Source organism: Bufo bufo, chromosome 6 (assembly GCF_905171765.1).
Source record: "Bufo bufo chromosome 6, aBufBuf1.1, whole genome shotgun sequence".
NCBI lineage: Eukaryota > Metazoa > Chordata > Amphibia > Anura > Bufonidae > Bufo > Bufo bufo.
Window position 1 is genome coordinate 242,298,569 of NC_053394.1, and position 26,044 is coordinate 242,324,612.

Here is a 26,044-nt window from a genome sequence, read left to right on the forward strand (position 1 = left end):
ATATATGTGTCATCCACAAATACCCCCATCACAGTGCCATCCAGAGATCCCCATAACAGTGCCATTCATCGATCACCCATAACAGTGCCATCCAGAGATCCCCCATAACAGTGCCATCCACAGATCCCCCATAACAGTGCCATCCAGAGATCCCCATAACAGTGCCATCCACAGATCCCCCATAACAGTGCCATCCTCAGATCCCCCATAACAGTGCCATCCTCAGATCCCCCATAACAGTGCCATCCACAGATCCCCCCATAACAGTGCCATCCACAGATCCCCCCATAACAGTGCCATCCACAGATCCCCCCATAACAGTTCCTTCCACAGATCCCCCCATTCATCCACAAACCCCCCGCCTCATAGCAGTGTGATCCACAGATCCCCTCCATAAGTGTTTGGATCACTTTGTTTCTTACACCGTTCACACAATTCTTATGTACAGGATTCGTAAAATTCGAGATTTGAAAGATTCGATTGAGTCGAGAACCTTTTCTGATTCGGAAAAAAATACTCTACACAAAATACTGATTAAGTGGATTGATATAACTGCTTCCACGAAACACTGATTGAGGCCTGTGAGATACCTGCTTCCACAAAATATAGATTAAGGGGATTGATATAGCTGCTTCCACCAAATATTGATTAAGGCCTGCAATACACCAGTTTCCACAAAATACTGATTAAGGGGATTGATATACATGCTTCCACCAAATATTGATTGAGGCCTACGATACACCTGCTTCCACAAAATACTGATTAAGGGGTTTGATATACCAGCTTCCACCAAATATTGATTGAGGCCTGCGATAAACGTGCTTCCACAAAATACTGATTAAGGGGATTGATATAACTGCTTTCACCAAATACTCATGGAGGCCTGCGATACACCTGCTTCCATAAAATACTGATAGAGGGTATGGATATATACCGGCTTCCATCATATATTGATTGATGCCTGCTATACACCTGCTTCCACAATATATTGACTGTGGGGTGCGATATATTTGCTTCCACCAAATATTGATTGAGGCCTGCAATACACCTGCTTTCACAAATTACTGATTAAGGGGATTTATATACCTGCTTCCACCAAATATTGATTGAGGCCTGCGATACACCTGCTTCTACAAAATACTGATTAAGGGGATTAATATACCTGCTTCCACCAAATATTGATTGAGGCCTGTGATATACCTGCTTCCTCAAAATAATAATTAAGAGGTTAGATATTACCTGCTTCCACAAAATACTGATTGAGGGGTGTGATATACCTGCTACCACCAAATATTGATTAGGGAGTTCTATATACCTACTTCCACAAAATACTGATTGAGGGGTGCAGTATACCTGCTTCCACCAAATATTAATTGAGGTCTGCGATACATCTGCTTCCACAAAATACTGATTGAGGCGTGCAATATACCTGCTTCCACAAAATACTGATTAAGGGGTTTGATATACCTGCTTCCACAAAATATTGTTTGAGGGGTGCGCTATACCTGCTTCCACAAAATACTTAATAAGGGATTTGATATACATGCTTCCACCAAATATTGACTAAAAGGTTCTATATACCTGATTCCAAAAAATACTGATTGAGGGTTGCGATATACCTGCTTCTACCAAATATTGATTAAGGGTTTCTATATGCCTGGTGTCACAAAATACTGATTAAGGGGATTGATATACATGCTTCCACCAAATATTGATTGAGGCCTGCGATACACCTGCTTCCATAAAATACTGATAGAGGGTATGGATATATACCGGCTTCCATCATATATTGATTGATGCCTGCTATACACCTGCTTCCACAATATATTGACTGTGGGGTGCGATATATTTGCTTCCACCAAATATTGATTGAGGCCTGCAATACACCTGCTTTCACAAATTACTGATTAAGGGGATTTATATACCTGCTTCCACCAAATATTGATTGAGGCCTGCGATACACCTGCTTCTACAAAATACTGATTAAGGGGATTGATATACCTGCTTCCACCAAATATTGATTGAGGCCTGTGATATACCTGCTTCCTCAAAATAATAATTAAGAGGTTAGATATTACCTGCTTCCACAAAATACTGATTGAGGGGTGTGATATACCTGCTACCACCAAATATTGATTAGGGAGTTCTATATACCTACTTCCACAAAATACTGATTGAGGGGTGCAGTATACCTGCTTCCACCAAATATTAATTGAGGTCTGCGATACATCTGCTTCCACAAAATACTGATTGAGGCGTGCAATATACCTGCTTCCACAAAATACTGATTAAGGGGTTTGATATACCTGCTTCCACAAAATATTGTTTGAGGGGTGCGCTATACCTGCTTCCACAAAATACTTAATAAGGGATTTGATATACATGCTTCCACCAAATATTGACTAAAAGGTTCTATATACCTGATTCCAAAAAATACTGATTGAGGGTTGCGATATACCTGCTTCTACCAAATATTGATTAAGGGTTTCTATATGCCTGGTGTCACAAAATACTGATTAAGGGGATTAATATACCTGCTTCCACCAAATATTGATTGAGGCTTGCGATACACCTGCTTCTACAAAATACTGATTAAGGGGATTGATATACCTGCTTCCACCAAATATTGATTGAGGCCTGTGATATACCTGCTTCCTCAAAATAATAATTTAGTGGTTAGATATTACCTGCTTCCACAAAATACTGATTGAGGGGTGTGATATACCTGCTACCATCAAATATTGATTAGGGAGTTCTATATACCTACTTCCACAAAATACTGATTGAGGGGTGCAATATACCTGCTTCCACCAAATATTGATTGAGGTCTGCGATACATCCGCTTCCACAAAATACTGATTGAGGCGTGCAATATACCTGCTTCCACAAAATACTGATTAAGGGGTTTGATATACCTGCTTCCACAAAATATTGTTTGATGGGTGCGATATACCTGCTTCCACAAAATACTGAATAAGGGATTTGATATACATGCTTCCACCAAATATTGATTTTAAGGTTCTATATACCTGATTCCAAAAAATACTGATTGAGGGTTGCGATATACCTGCTTCCACCAAATATTGATTAAGGGGTTCTATATGCCTGGTTCCACAAAATACTGATTAAGGGGATTAATATACCTGCTTCCACCAAATATTGATTGAGGCTTGCGATACACCTGCTTCCACAAAATACTGATTAAGGGGTTTGATTTACTGGCTTTCACCAAATACTGATTGAGGCCTGCGATACACCTGCTTCCACAAAATATTGATTGAGGGGTGTAATATACCTGCTTCCACCAAATATTGATGGAGGTCTGCGATACACCTGCTTCCACAAAATACTGATTAAGAGGATTGATATACCTGCTTCCACCAAATAATGATTGAGGCCTGCGATACACCTGCTTCCACAAAATAGTGATTAAAGGGGTTTGATATACCAGCTTCCACCAAATACTGATTGAGGCCTGCGATATACCTGCTTCCCAAAAAACTGCTCTTCTATAGGGACTTTGGCACAGGGTCATTTTGAAAATGACAGGCAGAGGAAAAGACAGGCCGGTCTGCAGGGGTGGTAGGGGTCAGGCAGGTGCACCAAGCCGGAGCCTAAGTGGGAAGTTGAAGAAGGTGTGTGCGATTACGTCAAAGGTTGCACCAGAGTTAATTAAGTGGCTCACTCAGCCTTCCGCTTCTACACCCTCCTCATCCTTTGAACATAGGAGGCAAAAAGCAGACTGCAAATGTATCTGGAACGAGCCATCCACCATGCACGGTCACATCGTGCTGTGGCTGTTGCGCCTGGAAGCTAAGAGCCACACCGGTCCTGCACTGCTTTCAGCTCTGCGGTCACAGACCGATTAGTGGCTAACCCCACTCAATTTGACAGTTGGTATAGTGGTGTGCGGCAACGGTGCCAATCTGCTACGCGCGCTGAAAGAGAGAAAAATGACACATCTGCCATTCCATGGCACACGTCCTGAACTTAGTTGTGCAGCAATTCGTTGGCAAATACATCGGAGTCCAAGACGTCTTGTGGCAGGCCAGGAAAATCTCTGGCCATTTTAGAAGATCTTACACGGCCATGGCTCGCCTTGCTGACGTTCAGTGGCGACACCACCTGCCAGACAATAGTCTGATTTGTGACAGCCCAACGGGCTGGAACTCCACCTTGTATATGCTTGATAGGCTAATCCAGCATGATCGTGCCGTTAACGTCTACCTGAACAAACTCTTTAGCAGGACAGGTTTTGGGGAGCTTGGTTTCTTTTCACCGCTCCAGGGGCTGCTCATGCGCGACACATGCAGACTTCTGCAGCCATTTCATGAGATCACCAAACTGGTCAGTCGCAGCCTGGGAACTATCAGTAACATTCTTTCTGAAGTGTGCATTGCATTGTGTCATTGATGAAGCCGTCGAGGAGCAGGAGCTGGAAGATGAAGAAGTTGCAATGCTGAATGAATTCCCAGGGGGGGACTACTCCATCTGAGACAAGTTAGCAGGAGTTTGAAGAGGAGTCAGAGGAGGATGGTGGCTGGGGGAGGAGGAAGAGCAAGAAGAGACTTTAAACTTTTCGGGGATCCCTGGTGTTGTCTCTGGATGGGTGGAGGAGACCGAGGATCACATTTTCCTGGGCGATGAGCAGGAGCCAGGGCGCTCCACCGCTTCCAATTTAGTGCAAATGGGGGCCTTCATGCTCTAGTTTTTGAAGAGGGACCATATAAAAAGCATAAATGGCAAGGACCAGTCCTGGGTGCAACGTACTTAGACCTCCAGTTCAAACGCAAAATGGCGGACATGTTACCCGAATCACAGAGGGATGTCAGAATGCAGCATTTCCTACTGCACCTGCAAGAAGACAGCAGTTTGAAGATGTGTTGGTCACTTTGGATATGAGATCATTCTTGCAGCCAACCGATCAACAGCCACCCTGCGGATTCAGCCTCAGGGAACGCCTAGACTGACAGGTGTTTGACTACATTGGGTTAACGGCCGATTTGGACACTCTGAGAAGTAAGGAACCCATGGACTACTGGGTGTGCAGGCTTGACCTGTGGCCAGAGTTGGCACAATTTGCCATGGAACTCTTGGCTTGCCCCTCATCAAGTGTCCTGTTCGAAAGGACGTTCAGTGCAGTAGGGAGGATCGTGATCGATAAGCGCACTCTCCTAGCTCACGACAGTGTGGACTACCTCACATTTCTAAAAATGAATGAGGCATGGATTTTGGAGGAATTCAACCATTGTGACGACCACGTGTAATTGAATTTCCTCATGCCAGCCCACACATATCCGCCACCACAAAGAATAAACAATGGTCCTTGTCTTATATATATACAGCTGCATAAAAGGCCTTTTCTGTCAGGTGAATGCCTAATTTTTGGGGCCTGTACTGGCCTACAGTAAAATTATTATCCAGTGACCGTCTAAAATACCTCTAGCCACATAATCACTTGTTATTTTCTGTCAGGTGAATGCCTAATTTTTGGGGCCTGTACTCCACTGGCCTACAGTGAAATTGTTATTCAGTGACCGCCTAATGTACCTCCAGCCACATAATCAATTGTTCTTTTCTGTCAGATGAATGCCTAATTTTTGGGGTCTGTATTGGCCTACAGTAAAATTGTTATTCAGTGACCGTCTAATATAACTCCAGCCACATAATCACTTGTTCTTTTCTGTCAGGTGAATGCCTAATCTTTGGGGCCTGTACTCCTGTGGCCTAAAATAAAATTATTCTAGGCTCCAGCAGGGCACATTTTTGAGAGTTTCCCTTTAAGACGCATAAAAATGGCCCCTGATTAAAATACATATTTTTTGTGGGAATTCTTGCCATTGATCCCCCTCTGGTATGTCACTGTTCATGTTGTTGGACTATTTATGCACTTCTAGTAAGTATATGGTGGCTGCAAATATGACCTGAAGGTTTTTCAGGTTCGCCTGTCATTAAAGTCAATGGGTCCTCCACGAACGCGCATTCCCCAAATATTTGATCGCGAACGCGCGTTCACGAATCGTCCCGGACAATGTTCGTCCATCACTACTTGTCACTTGTCGAAAAGATTAATTTTCACACAGCAAAACTCATTACACAGTTTAGATGGAAACAAGCTAGATCTATATGTCTACATGAAAGATTGGTATATACATCAGTATTCTGTTATAGCAGGTACACAGAGTTTCTATAGCTTTCCTTTTCCCCTTCTTAATATTAAAATTTCCTGTTATTCCTGGATGCATGAACAACACATGTTCCTGAAAGTCTCCTCTATTTTTCTGCAATAAATATTGATTAAAATGTTCCATAACCAAATCCAGGGAGATGGTTTCAATCATTTATGTGGACCTTGTAAATTAAGGACATTTCCACTTACTCATTGTTTGCTCTTGGGACAATTCTTTGCAGATGTCTCAATGAATGATATTCTTTCGTACTTTCTAGATGGATAATGATATTAATTACTTTCTCCTACTGCTGTGAAATGAAGTGTGATAGCACTAGAAAATAAAGATTAACATATATTTCCAGCCTTGTAGATAAAGATTGCTAGCCAATGCTAAGATCATTTGAGACTTCTACGTTTTGTGTAACATTAACCCCTTTTGGACACAGCCTTATTTCACCTTAAGGACCAGGCCATTTTTTGCAAATCTGACCAGTGTCACTTTAAGTGGTGATAACTTTAAAACGCTTTGACTTATCCAGGCCATTCTGAGATTGTTTTTTCGTCACATATTGTACTTCATGACACTGGTAAAATGAAGTCAAGAAAATTAATTTTTATTTATAAAAAAATACAAAATTTACCAATTTTCCAAGTTTCAATTTCTCTACTTCTATAAGACATAGTAATACCTCCAAAAATACATTCCCCATATGTCTTCTTCATGTTTGGATCATTTTGGGAATGATTTATTTTTATTTTTTGGGGATGTTACAAGGATTAGAAGTTTAGAAGCAAATCTTGAAATTTTTGAGAAATTTTCAAAAACCCAATTTTTAGGGAGCAGTTCAGGTCTGAAGTCACATGTGAGGCTTACATAATAGAAACCACCCAAAAATGACCCCATTATAGAAACAACACCCCTCAAGGTATTCAAAACTGATTTTACAAACTTTGTTAACCCTTTAGGTGTTGTATAGAGATACAATTTAAAAATTTCAAATTTTTGGCAGATTTTCCATTTTAATAATTTTTTTCCAGTTACAAAGCAAGGGTTAACAGCCAAACAAAACTCAATATTTATGGCTCTGATTCTGTTGTTTACAGAAACACCCCATATGTGATCGTAAACCGCTGTACGGGCACACGGCAGGGCGCCTAAGGAAAGGAATGCCATACAGTTTTTGGAAGGCAGATTTTGCTGGACTGTTTTTTTTGACACCATGTCCCATTTGAAGCCCCCTGATGCACCCCTAGAGTAGAAACTCCATAAAAGTGACCTCATCTAAGAAACTACACCCCTAAAGATATTCAAAACTGATTTTACAAACTTTGTTAACCCTTTAGGTGTTCCAAAAGAATTAATGGAAAATAGAGATGCAATTTAAAAATTTCACTTTTTGGCATTTTTTCTATTTTAATATTTTTTTTTACTTTTACAAAGCAAGGGTTAACAGCCAAACAAAACTCAATATTTATTGCCCTAATTCTGTAGTTTACAGAAACACCCCATATGTGGTCGTAAACTGCTGTACGGGCACACGGCAGGGCGCAGAAGGGAAGGAATGCCATATGGTTTTTGGAAGGCAGATTTTGCTGGACTGTTTTTTTTTTACACCATATCCCATTTGAAGCCCCCCTAATGCACCCCTAGAGTAGAAATTCCAAAAAAGTGAACCCATTTTAGAAACTACGGGATAGGGTGGAAGTTTAATTGGTACTAGTTTAAGGTACATATGATTTTTGGTTGCTCTATATTACACTTTTTGTGAGGCAAGGTAACAAGAAATAGCTCTATTGGCACCATTTTTATTTTTTGTTATTTACAACATTCATCTGACAGGTTAGATCATGTGGTATTTTTATAGACCAGGTTGTCACGGACGCGGCGATACCTAATATGTATACTGTTTTTTTTATTTATGTAAGTTTTACACAATGATTTCGTTTTTGAAAAAAAATCATGTTTTAGTGTCTCCATATTCTGAGTGCCATAGTTTTTTCAGTTTTTGGACGATTATCTTAGGTAGGGTCTCAGTTCTTGCGGGATGATGTTACGGTTAGATTGGTACTATTTTGGTGGCCAAACGCCTTTTTGATCGCTTGCTGTTGTACTTTATGTGATGTAAGGTGACCAAAAAATTGTTTATTTTGCACATTTTTTATTTTTTACGGTGTTCATCTGAGGGGTTAGGTCATGTGATATTTTTATAGAGCAAGTTATTACGGATGCTGCAAAACCTAATATGTATACTTTTTTTGTTTATGTAAGTTTTACACAATGATTTATTTTTTGAAGCAAAAAAAATCATGTTTTAGTGTTTCCATAGTCTGAGAGCCATAATTTTGGGCTATTACCTTGGGAAGGGTATGATTTTATGCGGGATGAGATGACAGGGTTTTTGGCACTATTTTGGGGTGCGTGTGACTTTTTGATCGCTTGCTATTACACTTTTTCTGATGTAAGGTGACAAAAAATTGTTTATTTAGCACAGTTTTTATTTAAAATTTTTTACGGTGTTTATCTGAGGGGTTAGGTCATGTAATATTTTTATAGAGCCGGTCGATACGGACACGGCGATACCTAATATGCATTTTTTTTTATTTATGTAAGTTTTACACATTAATATCATTTTTGAAACAAAAAAAAAATCATGTTTTAGTGTCTCCATATTCTGAGTGCCATAGTTTTTTCAGTTTTGGACGATTATCTTAGGTAGGGTCCCAGTTTTTGCGGGATGATGTTATGGTTAGATTGGTACTATTTTGGTGGGCAAACGCTTTTTTGATCGCTTGCTGTTGTACTTTATGTGATGTAAGGTGACCAAAAAATTGTTTATTTTGCACAGTTTTATTTTTTATTTTTTACGGTGTTCATCTGAGGGGTTAGGTCATGTGATATGTTTATAGAGCCGGTCGATACGAACGCGGTGATACCTAATATGTATAATCCCCCCCCCCCCCTATTTTTTACCAATTTTTTTAACTTTATTTGGGGAAAATGACTTGAAACTTTTAATTTTTTGGGAGGAAAACTTAATTTTTTCAACTTTTTTTTTCACTTTATTTTTTGTCCCACTTTGGGACTTGAACTTTTGGGGGTCTAATCCCTTTACAATGCATTACAATACTTCTGTATTGGAATGCATTGACTGTATGAGTAATACAGTGAGTATTACTCATACAGCTTCCAGCCAGTGAGATCCAGGGGGCTGGATCTCACAGGCTTATCACCGGAAGGCATCATAATGCCTTCCTTAGGCATCGCGCTGCCTTCCATGCCATGGGGTCCCCCTACAGCCGCATGGGGACTCGATGGCACCGCCGCCAGGCGCCGCAACCGCAGGTAAAAGCCGCAAACTGCAGGTCTGAATTGACCTGCGGTTTGTGGCGATCACCGACACGGGGGGGTCACAGGACCCCACCGCGCATTTAGCCAACGTGCCTGCTCAATGATTTGAGCAGGCACCTTGTTCTGATCACCGCCTGCTGGCCGGCAGTTATCGGAAATACACAATGTACCGGTACGTCATGTGTCCTTAAGTACCAGGACAACATGCCGTACCGGTACGCCATGTGTCCTGAAGAGGTTAAAGGATTTAGCTCATGACTAATGTAAAAAATAAAAATCAGACATCATATAGTGCATGACAACCTCTTTCTAACAAAGCTAGAACCAGCCCTGTTCCTCACATGGATCCCGAGATCTACACATTCATCTGCTAGATTTATATCCAGCTGGCAGTTCAAGGGGAGTGTCTTTTCTGCTACAACGTAGGAGGTGTGTCTCAGCTCTCCCTATCACAGCTCAGGAGTCAGTTGGAGGATGAAACTGAGCATGTGCAGCCGTTTTAGTGAGCAGGACAAATAAATTAGAAAAACAAACAAACAGCAGGTGGTGCTATACAGATAAATTTCATTGAATAGCTCAGTGGCTATGCTAAATTTGTAATTACATAAAATTACAAAAATACTCAGATCCAGGTGCTGGTTTAAAAACTGTAGAATATTTTTCGTGGGACAACCCCTTTAAGCCTTGTTTTCTATATTTTTGCATAATACAGCTAATTTAATGTGCACTAAAAAAAAATCATGTAAGCCCCATATTACTCATTTAAAAAAGTAGCCTAAACTCCTTTCTATATTGAAGCTGACTATGTGCCCTATCCACATTTGTTTGCAGGGCAATTGTCCTGCTCTTACCCCATTTTGCTTCCTTTTGCAGCCCTCTAGCCCTTACTACGACTATTTTACAGCCATTTTAGTGCAACAAAGTTCGGGTGCCCATTGACTTCAATAGGGTTCGGGTTTGGGTCCAAGTTCGGATCTCAAACCCAAACTTTGACCTGAAGTTCGGCTGAACCCGGCGAACCCGAACATCTACGGGTCCACTTATCCCTATATAGTAGTTAGATGTTGTGCCATTATAGATGTTATATTATAATGTTATTTTTGTATTTCTATTTTACCTTTTTCCCCCTTTATAAATAGTATGAAAATATCAAACAGGAGAGACTCTATTCAGCATATTCACCTTCATATTAATAGTATCACAACACTTCTTTAATTTCCTAATAAAATATATTTTTCTCAGTGTAACTGTTCTCGGCTCTCCTTTAATCATGTACTCCTTTGATTAATTTTGCTTAAGATACATAATATTCACTCATTTGAAAGTCTATTGCCTACTTTTAAATGTGCAGACCTCTCTCTCCGCATACACTTTTTCTTGGATATGATTTACTTTATCTGTCAGTAGTCACATTAGGTCAGATGTCATATACTGTATTATGACCAATTTGTCCTAGGTATGTGGTACAGGAAAGGGCAAAGTAAATTTTATAGCAAAGTTTTATTAAAATATAGTTTTATGAGTTATCCATATAAAACAATGCTATTTCTTACCTTGAATTTGTCATTCTTTTTTGTGCTCATTTAGAATAATATTATATACTGAGGAGAGCTGGTTTTTATTTTTAAAGTGTAGCCTCTGGTACTCTCTTCTATTCTGGGCAGTTTACATCTAACATTGGTAAATCTAGTAGGATCAGCCAAAGTTATGGAGAAGCTGGCACCTCTACATAACTTAGGCGGATCTGCAGCCAGCTATAGTGGATATTAAGACCACGTCTGTGACGAATACCACGCCTTGTGCCCGCTTGATGTCACCCACGTCGAGCTCACGAGACGCGGTATGGTCAAAGGTTACCAAAAACGTGACGTTATGCCCTCCAGAGGAGCAGGTAAGGTCAGCTTGGCACAGTTTACATAGACACCTCCTGTCCACGCGGGCACAGAGAGGCAACAAGCTGAGAGAACCTTTTCACTGCCACAGTGAAAACAGCACTATCTCAGCCCGGGAAATCTGCCACCAGCTTCTCGTTTGATATAAGCCCGGTCCGCTAATGGGATTATATAGGGTGAGAAACCAACCCGTGGTAGCTTATAACTAGGCGGAAACACAGACATGTGGATTCGTGATCGCCTTAATTGCACACTATATATGACACAATATACACAGAGAATATATACAGTGGTCTGAGGTTACAAATACAGGTGATATAGGTAAAACAGGGTTAAGTAGAGCAATGAAAGTTCCTTTGGGTTATAATGGTGGAATAGTCCTTGGCTGCAGTCACGTGGGGGCAGTGAGGTCAGCTGGTTCCCGGTCTCTCCAAACATATTGGCGAGATGTGACCCCCTTCAGGAAAAAGACACCGTCCGCTGGTTTTCATGGGCTTATGACCTGTAGCTAGCCTCTCCCCTCCCCACCTCTGGGAAGGGTCCACCCCTCCCTCTCTGGTGCTGGCAGCAAATGACCCATAAAACCCCTTAGGGCTCATAGCCCCAGACCAGAGTGTCGCAGGAAGATGGTTCCAGGCCCAATTGATCCGCCTGGGTTCCGGCTATAACTAGAGTCCAAGCATAGTACCATTATTTGGTTTCTGTGGGGAGATATATCTCCCCTCCCGGGCATCCTAGCATCAAGCCAGACCCACATGGATGTTCGGCTTTGCCCCGGGATCGCAAAGAAGATGACCAAATTATGTCTGGGATGGACGGACAATTCATAATTCCTTATGAAATGTAGGTACCAACATATCTGGGAGGTATCATTGATCCTGGGCAAGGGATGAGACCTCCTGCTGGGGGGGGGGGGGGGTCCTGCAGGATTAACTTGCCTCCAAACTGGCTAATTGAGGTGTGACTTTATCCACCTGGGGCCTCCTTGAAATCTGGACCCCTGGGGATTCCTGCTAGCTGACATCAAATGGCTGTGGGGTGAGAACTTATTTTGCATGTACAGTGACTGTGTACATGCCAAAAGGTGAATCAAATGACAATCAGGGCTGCCAATAAATGATAATCCATATTCCTCACAACGTCTAAAACACCGGTCTCAACAAAATACTCCCTATGTGTTTGTGACCTTTTAACTGCAACTTAAAAAAAAAAAATTGTCATATCTATCAACTTTTATACAGCCCTCACTTCTTTCCCAAAAGTGGGTGTGGTAAGGTTGAAAGGGTGCATGGTCAGCCACCCTGACAAATTTATCTTCATTTACAACAGTTTTCATCATAAATTAGGCACATTCTCCGGTGGTGCAGAAAAAAAAAATCTCCTCCATTGTGTGTTGCTCCTCACATGTCAGAATCAAATCATATCTGTTGAAGTATTCCCTGACTTGTCAGGGAAAGGTCATGATGAAGGACCTATATTGAGAATGGTCTGGAACGCGTAACAAGTTATCCGTGTACCGCAAGTTTTTAAAACCGCTGAAATAAAGTTTTATACCTTGAACATCAGAGCTGGACTTGAAGTTTATTTGAGATTTCCTGACTTGTGTTTCCTACAAAAGTGCTTTGAATTATACTTTACTATGACTGTGGGCTTCAGCAATTTCCATAAGCACCCATCTTTCTGACAATAATGAGGGATTTTTGAAAAAAAAAAAAAAATTATATGTCTATCTACTGTCTTAATGTTACTAAACAAAACACCTGTGGAAGATCTTAAGGTCTCCCTACACCTACAATAGTTGTTCTTAATGCTTGTTTCACTGACTTCTATTTTCCTTGACTCCCCATATACAGTACATACACACTCAAATAGGCCGAATATGTACTGTGTTTTCATTAGGGAGAAAGGATAAATCTGGTGCCAGACACCTCTGGTGGACGCTTATCTCATGGGAGAAAAAAAGGATCAGGTGTTAAAATTTAAAGCATCCGTTCATTTTATCCTTTCATGTTAGGCTATTTTCATACTGACGTTTGGCTTTCCGTTTGTGAGATCCATTCAGGGCTCTCACAAGCGGTCCAAAAAAGATCAGTTTTGCCCTAATGCATTCTGAATGGAAAATAATCTGCTCAGAATGCATCAGTTTGCCTCAGTTTGCCTCCGTTCCGTCTCCATTCCGCTTTGGAGGTGGACACCAAAATGCTGCTTGCAGAGTTTTGGTGTCCGTCTGACGAAACTGAGCCAAATGGATCCGTTCTGACACACAATGTAAGTCAACGGGGACGGATCCGTTTTCTATGACACCATCTGGCACAATAGAAAACGGATCCGTCTCCCATTGACTTTCAATGGTGTTCAAGACGGATCCGTCTTGGCTATGTTAAAGATAATGCAAATGGATCCATTCTGAACGGATGCAGACGTTTGTATTATCTGAACGGATCCATCTGTGCAGATCCATGACGGATCCGCACCAAACGCGAGTGTGAAAGTAGCCTTACTGGACAGTAAGGAGGTGCCCAAGCAAGTTAGGCTGTAACCTATCCTTGCTAAAATGGCAGGTTGGGCTTACAATAGCCTAATGCGTTTGGAACCTTTAGATTAAATAATGGTATTTAAAGTGTAACTGTCATGTTTTCATAAAAAAATGTTTCTGCTGCAACAGCATTATGCATAAAGCAATCTTTAGTTTCTTCACATGCCAATGTTTTCCTTGAGCTTTTGCCTTAGATAAGGCTGTTTTAACCCCTATAAAATGAGGATCTTCTCAAGATGCCTCCTCTGACAGTTCTCTGAGGCTAAAACTGCTTTCACTCACTTCTTATACACACTTGCTATAGCTACCAGCTTCCTGCCAACCAATCAGATTGGATTACTGAGAGACACGCCTCCTCACCCTAAAGCCTGATGCAGGCATGCAGTGTCCCTCTGTCTTCTGTTTACAATTAGCCAAAGACAATCAAGCTCTTGTAATGGTCTTTTAAGGGACCAGTGAAAAGGGACAGAAGACATTAATTATTCTAAGGTAATTACAGATCTTTTGGCAATCATTGACTAACTCAGGTATACATGCCTAGCTCTAATAAACTAGCAAATAAAAAAATAATAATATGACAGTTACACTTTAAAGTCCAGTAGAAAAGCAAAGATAGTATATTGGATTTTAGGGCACATTTTGTCAATGACTTCTGTAATCAGTCTCATTGGCTTTGTTTCATCTGTGTCCTTGTGAAAAGTAAAGCCAGAAGGATCATAGTTGGCAAATAAGACAGGGATAACATTCTTTTTGGCCTCACTTTGTTCTACAATTATGTGTTAGCATTATAATGGCGGGCATTAATTTGCTTTACTAATAGAGCAGTAGCCATACAAAATAGAAAAGTAATGACTATTTCTCTAACAAAAAAAGATATATTGTCTTAAACATGCAATTATTTGTATTTTACCCCCAGATGTCAAGTCAGATAACTTATAAAGTAGATATTTGTAACTTTTGGCCCAGATTATTGAACAACATGCAAATCACTTAGACTTGGTAGTTTAGAATTAAAGGTACTAATTAATGCCCAACTAAAATGTTAGGTTCTTTTTTCCTATTGTGTTAAAGACTATTTCTCAGTTAGTATAGAACAGTCAATAATTGCTACAAAGTCATGGAGATAAAAGCTTGATATGTGTGAATTGAAGCCCACTTGACAATTAGTTCCACAGAATACATGGTTTGAACTGAAGATTAATTACTGCTGAGCTAGGTCACTGGCTTAAGTTTATAATGTAAAACCCAGCTACAATAACATGTTGGTACAGGCATCATATTGTCACGACAGGTAGATAAGCAGGGAAATAACCAAACACGGGAAAACAAACAGGACAAATGACTAGGCCCAAAAGCTAGGGCGAAAAGGGTCACCTCCTAGCGATCCCTAAAAGTTTTCTCTAAACTGCTGTGCCCATGTGCATACCCTAATGGTGGATATGCACATGCCCTCGTGCCTAAACCTATATACCCTGGACAAACCCTAAGCAGTAGGGAAAAGAGAAGAGGCAACCTGCTTCTTCAAACCCGGAGGAAGCAAGCGTCTCCCTAGAGGCCTAGATAAAAGACACAATGGGAAATAACAGAGAGGACTTATCTGGAGCAGAGCTGGAGTAGACGATCCACTACACATCCAGAGCTCACAGGAAAGAACTATACCCGCACAGGCCACTGGGGGAAGGAGGGATAAATAGCCTTACTAACAATCAAACCCTGTACACCTGAGGGAAGGTGTATCCAGCTCAAACCAAAACCCAAACAAACAAAGAGGTCAGACATGTGCAGCCAGTCTGACAGACCTCCGCACAATCACAGGGCAAGGCATGACACATATTTTGCTATTTATACATTATATTGTTTCCCTGAGTAAAGTAACCCAATAACATTGACCTAATATATCACCTATTTTTCAGCAACAGTGATGAGTGGCAGGGGCAATATTCGAATTCGCAATATTTTGTGAATATTTGGGCGAATATTTGTCATATATTCGAAAATTTGAGAATTCGTGATCTCCAGTCATTATTTTCTTGATTGCAAAAATCGGCATTCGTAAAATTTGCAAAAACGAAAATTTGCGATCAACACTACTCCTAAAGTCAAAGATATTGCAGCCTTCTCATTGGCCCACAAGCAAGAAGCAGTAAGGGGTCATGGGTACTGATGAAAAATATCTAGAATTTGCGATTACGAAGATATAGCACTATTCTAGATGTTCGCAAATTCTCAAAGTGCCAATATTAGCAATAAAAATTAGCAATTTGAATATTCGCAATCAACACTATTCAGCAATATGGTGTGCAATAGCTTGGATATATAATATTGTAATTATCGATGAGCGAAGTTATCAAAAACAAAAAGTCAATTTGGCTGCATTGCCGAATTTCACCAAAAAATTAGATTTGTGATGAAGTACTTTGTCATGAATCGCATTCCATTGTATGTAGCAGGTGCAATGACGGGGAACGGGCAGTGCTGCCCGTCTGTCATTGAACTCCCTCAAATGCAATGTTCATCGCTGATCACGGCATCTGACAATAAAATTGAGGCCTTTCAGGGGTTAATCAGGGTAAAAAATACAAATAAATATACTCACCTTATCAATTTGTTTGCAGAGAGGTCATGGACATATTGATTGACTTTGAGTTGCTCAGCACTAATCATAATTCTGAAAAATACTTAAATCCATTCAGTCCGCCCTATGTACTACAATGTTGATCTAGAGCAGAGATCAGCAACCTTCGGCACTCCAGCTGTTGTGAAACTACAATTCCCAGCATGCTCCATTCATTTATATGGGAGTTCTGAGAAGAGAAGTGCAAGTATGCATGCTGGGAGGTGTAGTTTCACAACAGCTGGAGTGCCGGAGGTTGCCTACCCCTGATCTAGAGTAAAGTAAAACCTCCAATGAAGTAGAAGCCAATTATTCTCATTTAAGGGAATCTCTAAATCTGTTAATCAGAAAACAAGCAAGGATGGAACATTTGAGTATGATTGAAATTAAGGATGAGTTACTCCGAAACTACTAGGATTTGATTTGCATGAATCATGTCAAAATGGTGTCTATCAACACTTAACTGTTAATATTGGAAGGGAACACCACAAGGGAGGAGTGGCAAATCAAATTTTTCCTGAAATTCAGATCAAAGTCAATTTATTTGAGTTTGATTTGCTCGACACTAATTGTAATGCTGAGAAAGCCATAAGTCCATTCAGTCCACCCTATAAACTACAGTGTTATTCTAGAGTAAGGCAAAATTCCCAACGCTGTAGAAACCAATTATCCTCATTTAAACTCTAAATCAGTCAATGAGAATAAATTCATGGATCAACAACTTATCTCCAGAAACCTATTAAGCACAACATGTAATATATTGTCGCAAATGTGAAAGTTGATAATTTTTTTCTTTTTTCCACATATATAACATTAAAAGTCCCATTAGAGATCTGGGCATTTTTGTCTTAGGCTGCTTTCAGATCTCTGACATGTCTGATCCGGTGAGCTGTTCCAGCATAAATTTTGCCTGTCAACATGACAAAAAACGGTAGTGGTATTTGCCTGGCCAAAAGCCAGAATTTATGCCGAAAAGCATTCAGATCACATTATAGTCAATGGGCGTTCTGCGGCAAAATGCTGGATCCAGTGAACTGCAGTAGGCTGTTCTTTGCTGAAACAGCCTGTTGGATATTTTGACCTGAGATTTGAAAGTAGCCTAAGCAAATGTGGCCCAAATGTATTCAAAAAGAGTGGTGTTCATGGTTAGAAAGCTCTATCACAGTTCTACATACAAAAGTAGTGGTGACCTCCAGCAGAAAAAACTAACGTAGCTCAGGTGCGGTCATATAAGACTATTTTCACACTAGCGGCAGGACGGATCCGACAGGCTGTTCACCCTATCGGATCCGTCCTGCCGCTATTTCACCGTGCCGCCGGACTGTATGGTGAACGGACGCCACTGTACAGCATCAGTCTGAGGCATCTATTAACGCATACATTTTTGGTATGCATTAAATGGATGGAAAAAATAAGATGTGAACCCAGCCCTAGTGTAAGAATAAGCACCAGTACACCTCGGAGCAGCGTGGCAGAGAGGGGAGGCTGTCATGTACTGACAGAGCGCTACCTGGTCCTGCTGGTCAGGGTTGAGGACTGTGTTTCCCAAGGATCATTTTCTACTGGAAAATACAGGGCACAGTATAATACACTAGAATCTATATAATATAAAGATATTAACCCTCCCCCCGAATGATAATACAATTAGGTGGTCATTTATTATATAGAAATACGTCTATGTTAGGCGGATTTCTGACACAGATTGTGGCGCAAAGATCCTTAGCACCGCAATCTGCAGATTTTTCCCGCTCATGCCAGGTCTAAAAAAGGATGGCGTGGGCAGGGAAAAGGATACAGTTATGGCCATCCAGATATTGGATGCCACCACCATAAATTGACCGAATAACACCTCTGTACAGTGACCGGATAACACCGCCATACTGTGACTGGATAAAAGAGTATAAGAGGGCACAGTACAGGGAATGACTATAGGGCACTGCACAGGGTGCAGTAAGAGGGAACAATGCAGGGTATAAGGGGCACAGTAGGGGGTGAGGGGCACAGTCACATGACCCTGTGACATTAGAAGGTCCTTATGGCGAATACGATTCATACGCCACCATAATGAGAGGCAGAGGAGTAAGACAGGGGTGTGATTATGTGGCTAGAGATAAAAAAGGCCCCATAGATTAGCCAATAGGCATGCACCTGACAGCAAAGAACTTTGGATTCTGTGACTGGAGGTACATTAGGCGGTCACAGGATAAAAATGTAACTGTAGGCCAGTACAGCAGTATTTGTGGAAGAAGGTATATCACACCCCTGCCTCAATCAGTTTTTTTGGGAGGCAACTGGTATATCACACCAGTAGAAATTATTTCTTCAAATAGCGTTTGTCACACTGGGTAGATGCGGTAACTCAGAAAAAAAACGCAGACAAATGCTGCACTACCTAAATGCACTATATAAAAAGTATATTATTGGTATATAACATCCATGCTTCAATCAGTTTTTTTGGGGGGCAACTGGTATATCACACCAGTAGAAATAATTTGTTCCAATAATGTTTGTCACTCTGTGTAGATGCAGTAACGCAGCAAAACTGCAAACCAATGCTGCACTACCTAAAGGCACTATATAGAAAGTATATTATTAGTATATCACACCCCTGCCTCAATCAGTTTTTGGGGGGCAACTGGTAAATCACACCAGTAGAAATTATTTGTTCAAATAGCGTTTGGCACTCAACTGCTGCACAATACAATTGCACTATAATATACTTACACCCCTCAGTAAGTCACACCTATCGATAGCACACCTATACCAGTTCTTAAAAGGACTTTTGTGGCCCTATTAGCTAGCGTTTGGTGTCCCTAACAGCCTGTCCCTGCTCCACACAGCAACCTCTCCCTACACTGGCAAAAGACTGAATGTAAAATGGAGGCCAGATCAGGTTCATTTATAAGGTAGGGGGTATGTCCATGTGCTGAAATGTCTCAATTGGCTGTCCTGTACCACCTGATGGATGTGTCATGGGTCAAAGTTCTTTACAATGTAAAAGAATATGGTGGGCGTGAATTTCGCCATATGTTCGCCCGTTCATTGAACAGCGAACAAGCAAAGTTCGCCACGAAACGACCGCCGGGCGAACCGCAAGGCCATCTCTACTCAGCAGCACCGCACACAACTGCTGCATGATACAAATGCACTATAATATACTTTCTGTGTTAGAAGGTATATTATAGGTATATCGCACCCCTCAATCAGATTTTTTTGGGGGGCAAACAAGTATATAACACCAGTTGCAATTAGTTATTCCAATAGTGTTTGTCCCTCTATTTAGCTGTGGTATCTTATCAGAACCGCACACAACTGCTGCACAATACAAATGCACTATAATATACTTTCTATGTTAGAAGGTATATTATAGGTATATCACACCCCTGTCTCAATCAGTAGTTTTTTGGGGGGCAACTGGCAAATCACACCAATTGCAATTAGTTATTCCAATGGCGTTTGTTCCTCTGTATAGCTGCGGTATCGCAGCAGAACCGTACACAACTGCTGCACAATACAAATGCACTATAATATACTTTCTATGTTAGAAAGTACATTATAAGTATATTACACCCCTCAGTAAGTCACACCTATCGATAGCACACCCATTCTAGTCCTTACAAGGACTTTTGTGGCCCTATTAGCTAGCGTTTGGTGTCCCTAACAGTCTGTCCCTGCTCCACACAGCGACCTCTCCCTACACTGGCAAAAAACTGAATGTAAAATTGCGGCCAGATCGGGTTTATTTATAGGGTTGGAGGTGTGTCCATGTGTTGAAACATCTCAATTGGCTGTCCTGTCCCACCTGATGAATGTGTCATGGGTCAAAGTTCACACAAGAATGGCGCAACATTACTATACCAAAACACTAGCTTGTGGTTTCTTCGCTTCACAGACATTTACAGACTGTTAAAAAAAAAAAAAAAGAGGGGATGCTACAAAATGCTAGACATGGCCCTGTACCACCTGCCTCACTTCCAACATATGATATGTGTTCTATAATCTATTATGAATAAAATATGAGTCTATGAGATTTGCAAATCAGTGCATTTTTTTATTTATATTTTACACAGTGTCCCAACTTTCTTGGAATTGGGGTTGTATACAGTATATTATTTGGGATGTTTTGATACATTAAGCTCTTTCAGATTTATAACTAATGTGTAAACAATGAATCTACAACTAGAATCTGCAGATGTCTGAAAATGATATGGTAATTTGGCAATTATGGCCCTGTCTCTTGACCCCTTTTCAATACAAATTAATTGTGAATAAAATAGTCCCTTTTTTACAATGTCTGGGATGCTACTAATCTTTTGTTACTGTATGTTAGTAGGACTTATGAATCACTATCTCTTAGGCTGGGTTCACACTTGAGCGCATTTTATATGAGCGTTTAACGCGCGTTTTTGTCGCGCGTTTTTATGCGCGTTTTTTGCAATAGTAAACGCGCGTTTGACGCGCGTTTGTGTGATTGACTGCAGTGTCCTATGGCCACAAACGCGCGTCAAAACGCCCCAAAGAAGCTCAAGAACTTGTTTGAGCGTAGGGCGTTTTTCAGCGCGTTTTTCAGCGCGTTCAAACGCGCTGTAAAACGCTCAAGTGAGAACCAGGGCCATAGGGAAGCATTGGTTTTCATGTGTTGAGCGTTTTACAGCGCGTTTGAACGCGCTGTAAAACGCTCAAGTGTGAACCCAGCCTTTAGCTTTTTGTCACCAGTATTTGTATTAGATGCTTTCTTCTGTATGGAAGATAGTGATTAATATGTTACAACCATATATGAACATGAGTGCATAAGACTAAAGGTGATAAAGTAGACAGGATAGTGACTTTCTTTTTTATGTCACATTATAGTTTACCTTATTTACCGTATCACATTGAGTGGACAGGTTCTTCACCAACTTGCTCAGGTGCCAAAGTTTATACAAACCAACCAAATTCCTAGCTACACAGACATAGACACATAAATCTTTTCTTAGAGTTGTGATGTTCTGGCTGTACAGAATGAGAATAAGCAAGCAAGCACTTAATACACACTTGTTCTTTCTTTGGTCTAGGAAATCAATGATGCAGAAATAGTAGAGCTTGTACACAGTGCCCTTGGAAGAATAACTGTTATACGACAAATCTTTCCTTCTCTAAAAGACAATAACGTCAGATGCATGAGTAACAGCCATCGTGTGGCTTCACTTCCTTGTGACCCTCAAGAAGGCTACCTGCAAATGCTACAGGTTAGTATTATACATTTAATAAAGTAACAATCAAATGAAAGCAAGTGTTTATTGGGGAAAAAGTAAAGTCAAACAAGGGCCCTGTCATACATGGACAGACATATGACTGCTAAAAACTTTCTAAAGGTCTAGTACACTTGTTTGAGGAGTTATGTATAATATATAGGGCTTTGTCATGAATCACATTCCATTGTATGTAGTGGGTGCAATGACGGGGAATGGAGATTGTGCGGCTTCTCTGTTATTTAATCCCTCAGTTGATCATGGCATAATGACAGTCACATTAAGTCCTTTCAGGGGTTAATCAGGGGTTAAAAACCCCAAAAATACACACTCACCTCATCCATTTGCTTGAGGAGAGGCTGTCACTGCCATCTTGAATCAAATCTTGCGCGCTGATGTATGACGTCGTCACGCTGGGTGGTTGCGATGACCTCATCACTAGTGATGAGTAGTGATGAGCGGCAGGGGTCATATTAGAATTCGCAATATTTTGCAAATATTTCATAGAATATTCGCAAATTCGAATATTCGTTTGGAGTAGTGTTGATTGCAAATTATCGTAATGCAAATTTTGTAATGAGAATTTTCGTAATGCAAATTTTCGTAATGAGAATCAATGAGATCGGCAAAACTCTGATCCGATGGTGTATTTTAACCCACAGGCGTTCCCATGGTGACGGGGGCGCTTGTCGGGGAGGAGTATGCCAAAGTGGAACAACTGTACAGATTACAAAAAAAAAAAAATTCTAAAAAACAAATATATATATTAGCTGAATTGCTCTATATTCGTTTTTTTTTTCCCAATATTAGCTATTCTTGTTTTAGAATATTACGAATATTCTAAAGAATGAATATATAGTAATATAGCGAATATTCAAAAAAAAATATGAATATAGAGCAATTTAGCTAATATAGTGCTATAATCTTCTTTTTCTAATAGTTGTAATTTTTTTTCTCATCTGAAGTTCAGGTTGGAAAACTACAACTATTAATTATTATTTTATTTTTTTATCTCTTCAAATGTTCCACTTTGGCATACTCCTCCCCGACAACCCTCCCCGTCATCATGGGAACGCCTGGGGGTTAGACTATACCATCGGATCTAAGTTTTCACAATCTCTTTGATTCTCACTACAAAAATTAGCATTACGAAAATTCACATTACGAAAATTTGCAATCAACACTACTCCTAAAGTCAAAGATATTGCAGCCTTCTCATTGGCCCACAAGCTAGAATGAAGGAGGGTTCATGTGTACTGATTAACCACTTAAGGACCACAGGTTTATACCCCACTAGTGACCAGGACCTTTTTTACAAATCGGCAATTCACAACTTTAACGGTTTATTGATCGGTAATGCAACTTGCCACCCAAATGAATTTTACCTCCCTTTCTTCTCACAAATACACCTTTCATTTGGTGGTTTTTGATTGCTGCTGACATTTTTCGTTTTTCTGATATTAATCAAAATAGACTGCAATTTTCTCAAAAAAAGTGTATTTTTAACTTTCTCTGGTTAAATTGTTCAAATATAATTACATTTCTATACAAGTTTGTGTCAGAATTTATTGTGCTACATGTCTTTGATAAAAAAAATCCAATAAGTGTATATTTATTGGTTTGCGCAAAAGTTATAGCGTTTACAAACTATGGTACAAAAATGTGAATTTCCGCATTTTGAAGCAGCTCTGACTTTCTGAGCACCTGTCATGTTTCTTGAGGTGCTAGAATGCCAGGATAGTATAAATACCCCCCAAATGACCCCATTTTAGAAAGAAGACACCCCAAAGTATTTGCGGAGGGGAATGGTGAGTTTATGTATGATTTAATTTTTTTTCACAAGTTAGCGTAAAATGACACTTTCTGAGGAAAAAAATTTATAAATAAAGTTTCCATTTCTGCTAACTTCTGGCAAAAAAATAAAAAATCTCCCACGGACTCACTATGCCCCTCAGTGAATATCTTGGGGTGTCTACTTTCCGAAATGGGGTCCATTTGTGGGGTGTGTTTACTGTTCTGGCATTTTGGGGGGGCTAAATAATGAGCAACCCTGTATAGCCTAAAGGTAGTCGTTGGACTTTCGGCCCCTTTACGCACCTAGGCTGCAAAAAAGTGTCACACTTGTGGTATCGCTGTACTCAGGAGAAGTAGGGAAATGTGTTTTGGGGTGTATTTTTACATATACCCATGCTGGGTGAGAGAAATATCTCTGTAAATTGACAACTTTGTATAAAAAAAAATAAAAAGTTGTAATTTACAGAGATATTTCTCACACACAGTATGGGTATATGTAAAAATACACCCCAAAACACATTTCCCTACTTCTTCTGAGTACAGCGATACCACATGTGTGACACTTTTTTGCAGCCTAGGTGCGCAAAGGGGCCCAAATTCCAATGAGCACCTTTAGGATTTCACAGGGCATTTTTACGCATTTGGATTCCAAACTACTTCTCACGCTTTAGGGCCCCTAAAATGCCAGGACAGTATAAATACCTCACAAGTGACCCAATTTTGGAAAGAAGAGTTCATAGAAGATTTTTTTTTTGGGCATAAGTTAGCGGAAATTGAATTATTTATATATATTTTTTCTTTCTTGCAAAGTCTCATATTCCACTAACTCGTGACAAAAAAATAAAATTTTACATGAACTCACCATACCCCTCACGAAATACCTTGGGATGTCTTCTTTCCAAAATGGGGTCACTTGTGGGGTATTTATACTGCCCTGGAATTTTAGGGGCCCTAAAGCATGAGAAGTAGTTTGGAATCCAAATGCCTAAAAATGCCCTGTGAAATCCTAACACATACAGTGAGGAACAGAAGTATTTGAACACCCTGCGATTTTGCAAGTTCTCCCACTTAGAAATCATGGAGGGGTCTGAAATTCACATTGTAGGTGCATTCCCACTCTGAGAGACAGAATAAAATAAAAAAATTCAGAAAATCACATTGTATGATTTTTAAAGAATTTATTTGTCCTGCACTGCTGAACATAAGTATTTGAACACCTAAGAAAATCAGTGTTAATATTTGGTACAGAAGCCTTTGTTTACAATTACGGAGGTCAAACATTTCCTGTAGTTCTTGACCAGGTTTGCACACACTGCAACAGGCATTTTGGCCTACTCCTTCACACAGATCTCCTCTAGATCTGTCAGGTTTCGTCGCTGTCGCTGAGCAACACGGAGTTTCAGCTCCCTCCAAAGATGTTCTATTGGATTTAGGTCTGGAGACTGGCTAGGCCACTCCAGAACCTTGATATGCTTCTTACAGAGCCACTCCTTGGTTATCCTGGCTGTGTGCTTCGGGTCGTTGCCATGTTGGAAGACCCAGCCACGACCCCATCTTCAATGCTCTGACTGAGGGAAGGAGGTTGTTGCTCAGAATCTCATAAATGGCCCCATTCATCCTCTCCTTAGTACAGTGCAGTCGTCCTGTCCCCTTCGCAGAAAAGCACCCCCAAAGCATGATGTTACCACCCCCATGCTTCACAGTAGGGATGGTGTTCTTGGGATGCAACTCATCCTTCTTTTTCCTCCAAACACGATGAGTGAAGTTTAGACCAAAAAGTTATACTTTGGTCTCCTCTGACCACATGACTTTCTCCCATGCCTCCTCTGGATCATACAGATGGTCATTGGCAAACTTCAGACGGGCCTGGACATGTGATGACTTGAGCAGGGGAACCTTCCGTGCAATGCACGATTTGAAACCATGACGGCGTAGTGTTCTACCGACAGTGACCTTTGGAACTGTGGTCCCAGCTCTCTTCATGTCATTAACCAGCTCCTCCCTTGTATTTCTGGGCTGATTCCTCACCTTTCTTATCATCAGTGATACCCCACGAGGTGAGATCTTGCATGGAGCCCCAGGCCAAGGGAGACTGACAGTCGTCTTTAGCCTCTTCCATTTTCTAACAATTGCTCCAACAGTTGATCTATTTTCACCAAGCTGCTTGGCAATTGCCCCGTAACACTTTCCAGACTTGTGGAGGTCCACAATTTTGTCTCTGGTGTCTTTTGACAGCTCTTTGGTCTTGCCCATGGTAATAGTTGGCGTCTGACTGACTGTGGGGTGGACAGGTGTCTTTAAAGAGCTCGGACAGGTGTCTTTAAAGAGCTCAGACAGGTGCTACTAAGTTAGATTTATGAGTGGAGTAGAGGTGGCCTTTTTAAGGCACAGTAACATGTATTTGAGAGCCCGAAATCTTGCTGATTGCCAGGTGTTCAAATACTTATGTTCAGCAG

At 40.6% G+C, this 26,044-nt stretch overlaps 1 protein-coding gene across 1 annotated transcript in view; it reads left to right on the forward strand.

The window, feature by feature from the left end:
* GRID1 (glutamate ionotropic receptor delta type subunit 1) overlaps positions 1–26,044 on the forward strand; it is a 1,665,856-nt gene that overhangs the window by 1,079,317 nt on the left and 560,495 nt on the right. The window contains exon 6 of the mRNA XM_040434606.1: positions 21,618–21,791. Coding sequence (XP_040290540.1) covers positions 21,618–21,791 — 174 coding nt within the window. The remainder of the gene's footprint in view (positions 1–21,617; positions 21,792–26,044) is intronic.